This window comes from Terrapene carolina, unplaced genomic scaffold, assembly GCF_002925995.2.
Source record: "Terrapene carolina triunguis isolate 2854851 unplaced genomic scaffold, T_m_triunguis-2.0 Scaffold212, whole genome shotgun sequence".
Lineage (NCBI taxonomy): Eukaryota > Metazoa > Chordata > Testudines > Emydidae > Terrapene > Terrapene triunguis.
Genome location: NW_020664563.1, coordinates 8,816,877 through 8,828,208, shown reverse-complemented (window position 1 = coordinate 8,828,208; position 11,332 = coordinate 8,816,877). Strand labels below are relative to the sequence as shown.

The following is an 11,332-nucleotide window of genomic DNA, read 5'->3' as shown; positions in this document are numbered from 1 at the left end:
CCTACCCTGTCTTTGGTCTTCCTCTTGCTTCTAATGTATTGATAAAATACATTGATAAAATCATGTCACAAATACCAAACAAGTAACATCTATTCAATTCAGAGGGAGTGATTTTTACTCAAACTGATTTCTTGTTTGTTTTTCTTAGCAGCTACTGAACTCAAACACCTAACAAAAAATTGGAAGAAAGGCTCTTTTGCTACACATTCACCCTTTCCTTTCAAGTAGGTGCTGTAAAATCTCCCAAACCACATCTTCGGGTCCCCTAAGGAAGGTTGATATTTGAAGGTTAAAAAACCCCAAAACATTCATTTATTTTAGAAATCAAGCCCTTTAGAGCTATCTTAATACTACACTATCAGTAAATAAAAATGAAGAGGCAAAGACCCTCTTCAAGTCACCTTTAAGACTTGAACCACTGTGATGCATACCAAAACTAGTAACTTGAGACTTTGGTGATAGGTACTCTAGTTCTCCCCCTTCTTACCTTAAAAATTAGCTTCTTTCATTAGAGACTGGCATACTGCTACTTCACCCTCCCATAGGCAGCCTTAACTACAAGCTGAATTATGAATATGTGGGCACAGACTGGTCTTAGGCCAATAAATAGGTTACACTTCCCCAAAAAGGTGAAATAATCACCATGTAGTTTAGCAAAACTAGCTGCAGCGTGAAGACCAAAGCTTGATTCCATGCACTACAGAACAGTTGGGGACAGCTATGAAATATCCACTGGGTAAAATTTTCAGAAGGCTCTTAATCCCATTTTCAAAAATGATTCAGGCATTTACAAGATGGATTGATTTAAATCACCAATTTTAATCATTATTTACATCAGCAAGAAATCATTGATTTTAACCCTGTTTTGCATTTATACTTCAGCCATTTTCCTAAAGAAAGGTTTGTTCTCATTGGTTGGTACAACCATTAAAACATATTGATTTGCAAATAAATATAACCTTTATACTAAATGTGGTACTTTTTGCTAACAGGAGAATACCCTGTATTTATACACACTTATTTAAACAATTGTATAGTTTAACATAATTAAGAATATGAATAAATGTATTTCCTTTTTATTATTAGAAAATGGTTAATGATACATTTTTTATTTACTAGATTATTATTTTTTTACTGCGGATTTATGTTGATTTACATTTGGATGGCAATTGGAATTAATTTGAAAATGCACAAGAAAAACATTTAAAAATTGTTTATCAATAAAATAAAACTACCTTAAATGTGCTGAATACAGATTTATTTAACAAAGGAAGTATAAATTGTAGTTAGTGAATTGTCAGATTGGAAATCTGGCCTATGGTGATCAGGAAATAAAAAAAGGTATCTGGGGGCCAACAGTGCTGATAGGCATCTAGCCTGATTAGATACTTTTCAAAATCCCACTAGGAGCCTATCTGCATATTTAGGCACCTAAATACCTTTGAAAATCTGGCCCCTTGTCCTTCAACTTTTAGACTTAATAGATTTAATTCTCTTTCACACCTGGTTTTTATTCATAGATTGGATGAAAACATGTTTTCCTGTTTTTTCAACTCCCAGTTGGTTCCTCAGTTTTGAATGAATTAGTCCAAATGAAGAAAATATTTTCTCTTCATCTGCTAGATAAACTGAAAACAAAAGTAATTAAGGCAAAAGCTTTTCTGCTCAGCAGAAACTGAAAGTAAATGTAAATACTAGCATTCACTCAATTGCAAAGATTAAAAATAATATAGATACTGAATGCGGTATTGTGACTTTATAAAGCTTAATTGACTGCAAAAGTTAGAGATGTTACAGAGAATCCCCCCTGATTCTCTGTATCATAAAAAAAGCTGAACTCATTAACTCATTAACATTTGAGGAGGGCTCATTAAAGCAGCATTTTTTTTTATTTATTTAAATTATTTTAATAGATTATAGTAAATTTAGGCCTTAACATAAGCCATTTTAAAAAGGTTTTTAAAAACAAAAAATTAATTTAAATAAACTCTTATTTTAGTTCTTTTTAAATAGATTTTTACCCATCCTGAACACTTAGGAACCTAACTCTCACTCTCTTTCAATGAGACGTAGGCACCAAAATGCCTAAAACTCTTTTAAAAATAGAATCAAACCACTTTAAGCACTTTTAAAAACTTCACCCATTGTCTTCAGAAGGGAAGGAATAGGTTCATCTGTCTAGACAACTATGAGATATACGAGGTAAAGACAAAGGTACCAAGAAATTCCTCTCAAATTTTATCTGGAGTATTAATCTGGGGTAATTATCAACCCCAAATAAGCTTAGCTAGACTAGAGGAAAGTTCCAAGTGGCACTTAAACCTGCCTCACCAATACACAATATTAGAAACAATGACAGACACATGATGTAGGGAAAGCAACAAAAAAAAAAAAAAATTAAAGTTTTTTTTTTTTTTTTTTAATTCTAATTCCTTAGTTGTCACCCATTTGGACTTTCAGAGAACAGAGAATAACATCAGGGAACTAAAGCCAAGTCTGGTTTTGATATACATAATACTACTTTATTCTTTTTATTTTTTCTTACTTTTCTTACAGTTTTAAAAATGTACAGGGTTTCAGAACCACCTCCATAAAACAATGCGTACATTTTTATTTTTAAAGGGACTACTGTAGTCAAACCATTGGTGTGCAAAGAGGGTTGACTTCCATTATGAAAAGTCATAGGCACAATTTCATTATATGCATTTTGGTAAAATAAGGAACTATAGCGCAGCTGTTAAGAGGAGCAATAGTTAGGCCTTTTAAAACAAAAAAAACAAAACAAACCACCATCTGAGAAAATGGCACCTTGGGTCAAAAATAATATTTAAAATATTTCACTACCTGCCATACTATATCTGAACCCCAGGCAATTTATTACACATGTAGTGCCCTTGCAAAGTATTTTATTTAAGCGGTGAACCTGAAAGGCAATACAAAAGGCAATACGGAGGCTCTTATCTGTATTTTATACTAAATTGTCTCTCCACCTCCTCCTCTAATAAATATCTATTTAATAACTGCACAAAAGTATTTCTCTTAGAGCAAGTAATTCTTTTTTTAAATCCTGTAGACTTAAAATTGACCTACTCCATATGCTATGAAACATTAGGCACAGACCACATACTTTACATTTTCTTTTTTAAAAAAATACAATATGTGCAAGCTAGGTTCACACAAAGGATTGGCAGCTACAACAGTAAACTATTCAGACCCCACAGAAAAGTTATTTTCCATTTAAAAAAAAATTTTAATTCACTGAGCAGTGATGTTACACTGCTGTGTGTGGTTATCATATTTGCATTAGGATTATTTGTGTAACTGTTAAAGGAAAAGCTTTAGTACATCCTAAAGGACACCACATCAATACTGTGTGCTAATTCAGCAGGATCCAGAGAACAAAGTTTGTAAAAGTTATTAGAATATGGTGAATGCAATCATCAAGCTAGTAAAAATTTTCTGAAGGAAGAAGTTATTTGAAATTATGTTTATCTGACAGGCTCTTTCATTAACTAAGTCACTTCTGAATAATGGAACCCAGGGTGCAGGGCATGAAAAAAAAAATGGAAATGGGGTGTGGGGGGGAGGGGGAAGCAGGCTTTGTGGAAGCTGCACCAGAAATGCAAAAAATAAAACTAACTTTATCCAAAAAGTGTACCCATCCGTTTCTTTAATTTGTATGAGGTTTTGGGGGGAAGGGAAAGGGTTTAGCGGATATTTGTACAACTGAAAATAGTACAAGACACAAGCAAAGACTATGTGCAGCTGATTGTTAAATTGCAACATTTATTATGCATCCTCTGTTGATGTCATTTATGGAGAGCCACCCACTGTGTTTAAAAAAGTTTATTTTAATGCGAGAGACTACTGTATATCCTGCCACATATATAATATATGACTATTTCTCTACAAGGAAAAAAATTTATTAAGTCACTAATTTATCCTAAGGGGGGCCTGCTTTGAAGTGCCTGTTATATCATGCCCTGCGGAAGATATGAGATATTGATTTCTTTCATCTTCTGTTAAATTTCTGTCATACCACCACACAATTTCACAAGACCCATATTCATAATAATTTGTGTACCCTTTCAGTGCCCTTTAATAGCAAACTTTTCCTTTATTCCGAATTACTTCCAAACCCACATCTCATGTCATAGGAACTATTCAAGTAAATATTTCTGTTGTGGCAAATTTCCAGATGTATCAAATGCTATCCAAACCCAATGTCAGATTGCATTTCATTAGTTGTCCCAGTTTTCTTTAAATGGAGCAGGAATTAGCCCGTTTTCTAGGTTTGGGGTCCCGTACATCCTTGTCTTTTAAACACATACAAGATGAACATATTGTCTCTGACAGTCTCCGGAGTCCCAGCCTGAAAACACTGTTGGAGAGGCTATATATCACACAGTTGCAGAAACTATTGCTTATAGCAAGCCATGTTGTTAAGAAGGAAAGTGCTGGATTATCCAGCACCCTAGAGCTCTCCAGCAGAAAGTATATGATATAGGGGAGCCAAAGCATGTAAAACACACTGGTTATCCGAAATAAAACCATGGCATAGCGGCGGTCAGGGCTGTGCCCAGTCTCTCCAGCAGCATCCACTTCATGGCTAGGAAAACGAGCTCTCCGGTCATTTATCTCTTTGGTGTGCTGCCGGCAAATTTTGAAGATGTGGAAATATGTGAAGCAGATTACCAAAGCAGCTGGAGCATATAGTAAGCACACAATAAAGCCAGTAAAATAAGCATTGGTGAGCCAGGAGATAGCACACCATTCAAAAATATCACCATGGTAACCAGGTTTCCCCCAACCAAAAAAGGAAGGCAAGAAGATCAGACAAGAGTATATCCAGATCAAAATGATACAGATTCTCAAGCGACAAGGCGTGACCAGTTGATTATAGGAGAGAGGTTTTGTAATAGCAAGATAGCGGTCAACACTGATGCAAGCAAGACATGCCATGGAGACACTCTTCAGCACAGAGATGATATATCCAAAAACCTGACAAGTCAAGGACTCATGGACACCTGTAGAGTAGTGAAGCAATGATAATGTAGGAACCAGGCAGCTAACTCCAACAAAAAGATCAGCATAGGCCATGGTCTGAATAAAATAGCTGGTGGTATAATGATGTAAGAGCGGAGCACAGTGAAAGACAAATATTACAGTTAAATTACCAGCAATAATTAAAAATGTTAGCAAAACAATAATGACTGTCTCAAGGATGCAGATGTCGACTGCATTGTAGTGGCCAAATCCTAGCGGACAAGAGAGATGCTCAGACACATTCACAATGCTACTGCTCATGTTCAGAGTCCTCCATTCAGTCCATCTGGAGTGGTTCATGGTTTGGGATTCGGGAACACTGCAATCGGAGCTACGGTGAGCAAGTGACCTGCCCAACATCAGCTAAACTCTGCTTCAGAGTCTCATGATCTCATTTTGTAGACATGGCCAGCACTTTTCTCAGGGAGGTTACAGTCTCATAGCTATTGATGCCTCTTCAGCATCAATGCAACACTCTGACACACCTTAGCTTTGAGGAAAGAAAAAAAAAGCCAGAAAGAAGAAAAAAGGCCACTGACAGGTTTCCTCCAGTGCTCTTGATCCATCTTTGTCAAACACAAGGCACTTCTAAAGAAAACAGGTTCTTTTTACTGTATTTGTGGAAGATGAAAATAAAAACAAACAAAAAAAAAGGCAGGGGAGGGGGGAGAGACAGGAAAAAGTCAACTGCCTCAAAAAAAAAATTTCTGTGATTGTTTTTTCCTGAGAAAGGCAGTTTCTTTGGAATTAGCAAGAAAAATACAAAGAATAAAAAGGGGAAAATGTCTCAGTACAACACAGGTTTCATGAATCAGCAATCTTTAGAAACAAATTAATGTTTTATGTTCATTTAAATAATTAAACCACAAAATGTCTGGAAAACCAAGGAAAAGTTCACCGTATTGTGCTGTGTCTTTTGGCTCTGTTCAGGAGATCTTTTCTTCATATATTCTATTCATTAGAGAGGTAAGGAAAACATTTCTGTCCAGGGTAATTCCAATAGACTCACCACAGCTTGTGTATGAATAATGAATTTTATTTGGAGGGAGAAGGGTATGGGGAAAGCCAGGTTTGTCCTCTGACTCCCAGGAAGGAAAACATACATCTACCTGTACACTGAGGAAGATCATGTGTAATCACTTAAAAATCAGAAAAATGTAAGCATAAATTTTGGAGCTTTAAGTCAGTATTCAAAACTGTCTTAAACAGTTACGGTCCACTACAACTATCAATGTCAGCAGCACAATCCAAGGTCCTCACAGACAAAATAAATCCTTCTTGCATTTCATTTCAGCAGTGATGATCAAATATAATTTTCTTCAGAAATAATGCCATATCTGCTACAGTGGATCAGTACAGTGAAGTTCATGGGTATATCCATGATATTTCTCACCTCTGTAGCAACACCTGAATCCTTTCACAAGCTCCATACAACAAGAACAGAAACTTCCATCTGCATTCTGCTGTGAAGCTAATGAAATGCTGATCAGACTAGAAAAGCTGCCATTGTTTACTCCATTATTCTGTCATTCAGCTTCATCTTCTAGGCTGCCACAGACTTTCTGTTTTTATTAGACGATTAGCATGATAAATCACTGCTTTAAAAACCAGATCTTCTAATAGCTGGACATTACCTGTTAATTGTATTTGCGGTTATGGAGCAGCCATACGTTAAAGAAAGCCTCTTCTGTATTCATTTTTGAGTAATTGCTTGATTAGTGCAAGGACCATTAGCTAGGTTACTAAATGTACACAGTCTTGTTTTTAAAAAAGCCCCAGAAATACTAAAAATATCTTTAATCCTAGAATTCCTGAGATTAGGAAGAGGCAGACAAGAACGAATCAATCCAAATAAAAAGATTTCCAAGGTCATGTAGCTATTATATTAGCATTTGTTTAATGTCCCTTTAAAAGTACTGACATCTCACTGATGCTTTTGATAGTCTTCACTGTCCTTCTGAAGGAATTTCATTCACTAGAAAAGAAACATTTTCTCCACTTCTGATGCAGTAGTTTGATAGAAAGCATTCTTTTGAAGTTAATTTTCCAAGGTGCACCATCATGCTGTACAGAAGGTTCTTTTTGATTTTATAACATCCCCAAAACACTTGCCAGTTGTTCATTCTCTCTGTTTATAAGTAATTTAATCTGTTACAAAATTACTACTTTTTAAAAAAATTCTCTTGCTACAGCAATAAACCAATGTTTCTCACCTATGTTCATTCTTATCAGCTGCTACGGTGAACTGCTTGATACAGAAGTCCTATTTACTGTGAGGCTGTTTCAAGGATGCTGTCACTATTCCTCACATTCTCTCTCAAAATTATTGCTTGCACCTGAGCCTGCTGCTCCTCTTTATCCTTAGCTGATGCAGAAGAACTCACTATCAGAAAGGTGACTCGGTCCTTCTGCCCCAATCAACAGCACAGCCAATGGCTAAAGCAGCTGAAATTGTCACTAGGTAACAGTTGCCAGGCACAATGCAGGCTTACACAGCAAGAGGCAAATAAGAATGACAAATTAAGACAATGGAACTGACCATTTCCCTATAATATATTAATGGTATTTGGAAACTTCTGAAAGAGGCTTCCCTTCTAGTACTTCCACAGGGTTATATCCTGCAGATTAGCAAAACATGAAATTATTCATAGATGTACCTTTGCATACCACATAGAAACTACCATAATATTACTATAACAATCACCAGTTAAAGCAAGTCAGCAGTAATCTAATCCTTATTGGCAGGAAAGTCCTATTAATTATTAAACAAATAAGTGCTAACCTTCATAAAGTCAAACTGATTGTTTTAAAAAATCAAAAACATGCTGTTCTATTTTGATCTGTAAAAGTTTAAAATCAGCTTCTACCCTCTTATCAATTCAAATTACTGAACTATTTAAACAACACAAATGTAGACACGTTAATATAACTACAAAATCATAAAAAATACATTTAAGCAATGTTTAAGATCCAAAATAAATACCCAAATGCAAAGACATTTAAAATTAAGGCTCAAACTAGCTAATTAATTCGCTCTATTATGTCTAGATATGCAGAGGTCTCAGCACAGTATATTTTTGGAGTATACAGCATTATCTACTGCAATACCTAAATACAATGTTGAGAAAGTTATTCTCACAGTATTTGTTAGGAATGAATCTAACATTTATTGCTTCTAAATGTTTAAGTGATTTAACATTAACCAATTATTTGTTTTAGTTTAATGTAAAAAAAAATGAGGGGAGTTACCAATGGATTTTAAAGGGGTAAATTAAAATAAGTCCCTAAAATTATTCAAAATGTGTAACTGTATATTTAGTAAATTATTAAAAAAAGATTTTTGGTCAGAACAATTTTCTTTCAGTAGGTGAGTGTGAGACAATGTAACAGACCATTGTAGTGTTAAAGTCTACAGATTTTTTAAACTCCATTAACTGATTTATGTAATACCAATAGATATTCATGATATTATTCCTCTTCTGGTTATGGATATTAAATATGTGTTTTGTCATTCCATGATACAAAATGAGCATAAACTAAAATGATTACATTCATACTAGACACATTTTTAACACAAAATTGAAACATTCAGTATATTCAGAAAATACCCAATCATACACCAATACAGCACAGCACAATTTTGGCTAAAGACCAGCAAAATACATTTGACACAGGTTTGGTTTTCGAGAGTGAATAAAATAGAATAAAGTATCTAATTACTAAGTCTTGTAATTCTGCTACATCAAACCACAGACCAAATTTGGCAAAAGTTGCTCCTGGGTTAACACCTTGTATTGCAAATTCAGCCTGGAGCAAATTTTCAAGGCTGAATGACAAATCTCTAGAAATCAGAACTGCATACAGAACTGAAGCAACGTAACTACGAAATACACTGGTATAGCTGTGCTACTATATTCCTCCAGTTGAGGGATTTAAGAGAAATATAAAGCAGTACATTAGTGCAATATGAAAGATATTCCAATCACTTGCTATTGTAAATTGCTTCAACAAAATGCTTTAGAACTAGATTGAGCCTTTAGGCTCAGCTCTGAGTAACACCTAGCTGCACCACAAGGGTAGCAAAGGAAAGGAATTTTGACTCCTCTCTTTTCCCACTTGCTTGCAGCCAGTGACGGGGTGAGGAGAAGGCTTGGGAGAGGAAAAGTGGATGAGACATCCCTACTCCTCCCTTCCTTCTGCTGGACTCCACACATGATCCAGGCTAAAACTGAAGGGCTCATCTACACCTTTTAAAACACTGAAAATCAGACACTTCAAATTTAGCAGCAGTTAAACCTAACATTACGGGAATCATAAAAAGGTAAATTAAAAAAAAATAAAGTTTACATGACAATAGTTTTGAAACTTACTGATTTCTAAATAATAACAGCCATACTGAGTGAGACCACTGATCCATCTAGCTCAATATTCTGACAGTGGCCGGTTGCCAGATGCTTCAGAGGGAATTAACAGAACAGGGCAATTATTAAGGATACAATTTAATCATAGAGGTCATGGAAGTCACAGATTCTGTGACTTTACCAGACCTCTGTGATTTCTTTGGCTTCAGCTGTCAGTGGCTATAGCAGGGGCCAGATCCGTATGCTCCCCTAGCAGCCCCCCACAGCTAAGCCAGAGATGGGGCTGTGTGCACCCCCTTCCCCCTCTCCGCCCTCCGTGGCTTCAGCTAGGCTGTACACCCCACTGTGGTGGAGGGGCTCAGGCTGTCAGTTCCCCCCGCATGGGGCTCCAGCTCTCATTCCTTCCTCTTCCCCCATTTGTCCTCCTCCCAGTTATTTTTAGTAAAAGTCACAGACAGGTCACAGGCTCCCTCAAATTTTTGTTTATTGCCTGTGACCTGACTGTGACTTTTACTAAAAATAACTGTGACAAAATCTTAACCTTAGCAATTATCGAGTGATCCACCCCCTGTTGTCCAGTCTCAGCTTCTGGTAGTTAGACATTTAGGAACACCCAGAGCACAGGATTGCGTGCCTGGCAATACTGGTTAATAGTCATTGATGGACCTAACCTTCATGAACTTATCTAATTCTTTTTTTAACCCAGTTATACTTTTGGCCCTCAAAACATTGCCCGGCAACGAGTTCCACAGGTTGACTATGTGTTGTGTGAAGAAGTATGTGTTCTTGTTTGTTTTAAACCTGCTGCCTATTAATTTCATTGGGTGACCCCTAATTCCTGTGTTAAAAGACAAGGTAAATAACACTTCCCTATTCATTTTCTCCACACCATTCATGATTTTATAGATCTCTATCACATCCCCCCTTAGTTGTCTCTTTTTTAAACTGAACAGTTCGTCTTTTTAATCTCTCTTCATGTGGAAGCTGTTCCATACCCTAATCCTTTTCCTTGCCCTTCTTTGCATCTTTTCCAATTCTAATCTATCTTTTTTAAGATGGGGTGACCAGAACTGCATGCAGCGTTCAAGATGTGGGCATCACATGGATTGATAAAGTGGCATTATGATATTTTCTGTTTTATGATCTATCCTTTTCCCAATAGTTCCTCAGATTGTCAGGTTTTTTGACTGCCGCTGTGCACTGAGTGGATGTTTTCAGTGAACTTTCCACAACTCCAACATCTCTTTTTTGAGTTGTAACAGTTAATTTAGACCCCATCATATTGTATGTATAGCTGGGATTATTTTCCAATGTGCATTACTTTACACTTAACAACACTGAATTTCATCTACTATCTGTCACCCAGTATAGTGAGATACCTTGTAACTCTTCACAGTCAGTCAGCTTTGGATTTAACTATCTGAGTAATTTTGTATCATCTGCCAATTTTGACACCTCAGCATTCACCCCTTTTTCCAGATCATTTATGAATATGTTGAACAGTACTGGTCCTAGTACAGATCCTTGGGGGACACCAGTCTTTACTTTTCTCCATAGTGAAAACTGATAATTTATTCCTACCTTTTGTTTTCTGTCTTTTAATCTATGAGAGGACCTTCCCTCTTATCCCATGATTGCTTAGTTTGCTTAAGAGCTTTGGCGAGGGACTCTGTCAAAGGCTTTCTGAAAGTCCAAGTACACTATATGCACTGGATCATCCTTTTCTACATGCTTGTTGACATCCTCAAAGAATTCTGATTGGCAAGGCATAATTTCCCTTTGCAAAAGCCATGTTGACTCTTCTCCCCCCAACATATCATATTTATCAGTATAAGAGAATTTTGTTCTTTACTACAGTTTCAACAAATTTGCCTAGTACTGAAATTAGGCTTAAAAGCCTGTAATTGCCGGGATCGCCTCTGGAG

At 36.2% G+C, this 11,332-nt stretch overlaps 2 protein-coding genes across 2 annotated transcripts in view; both read right to left on the bottom strand.

The window, feature by feature from the left end:
* The window catches only part of LOC113407525 (rab GTPase-activating protein 1-like), a 536,766-nt gene that overhangs the window by 295,680 nt on the left and 229,754 nt on the right, over window positions 1-11,332 (bottom strand). The window lies entirely within an intron of this gene.
* Window positions 4,261-5,406, bottom strand: LOC113407524 (G-protein coupled receptor 52-like). The gene has a single exon (XM_026656122.1). It carries the CDS (start codon window positions 5,404-5,406, stop codon window positions 4,261-4,263), a length of 1,146 nt encoding a protein of 381 aa, XP_026511907.1.

Excerpts from the sequence above, each read along its gene's own strand:
- LOC113407524 (XM_026656122.1), bottom strand. The coding sequence starts at position 5,406 with ATGTTGGGCAGGTCACTTGCTCACCGTAGCTCCGATTGCAGTGTTCCC.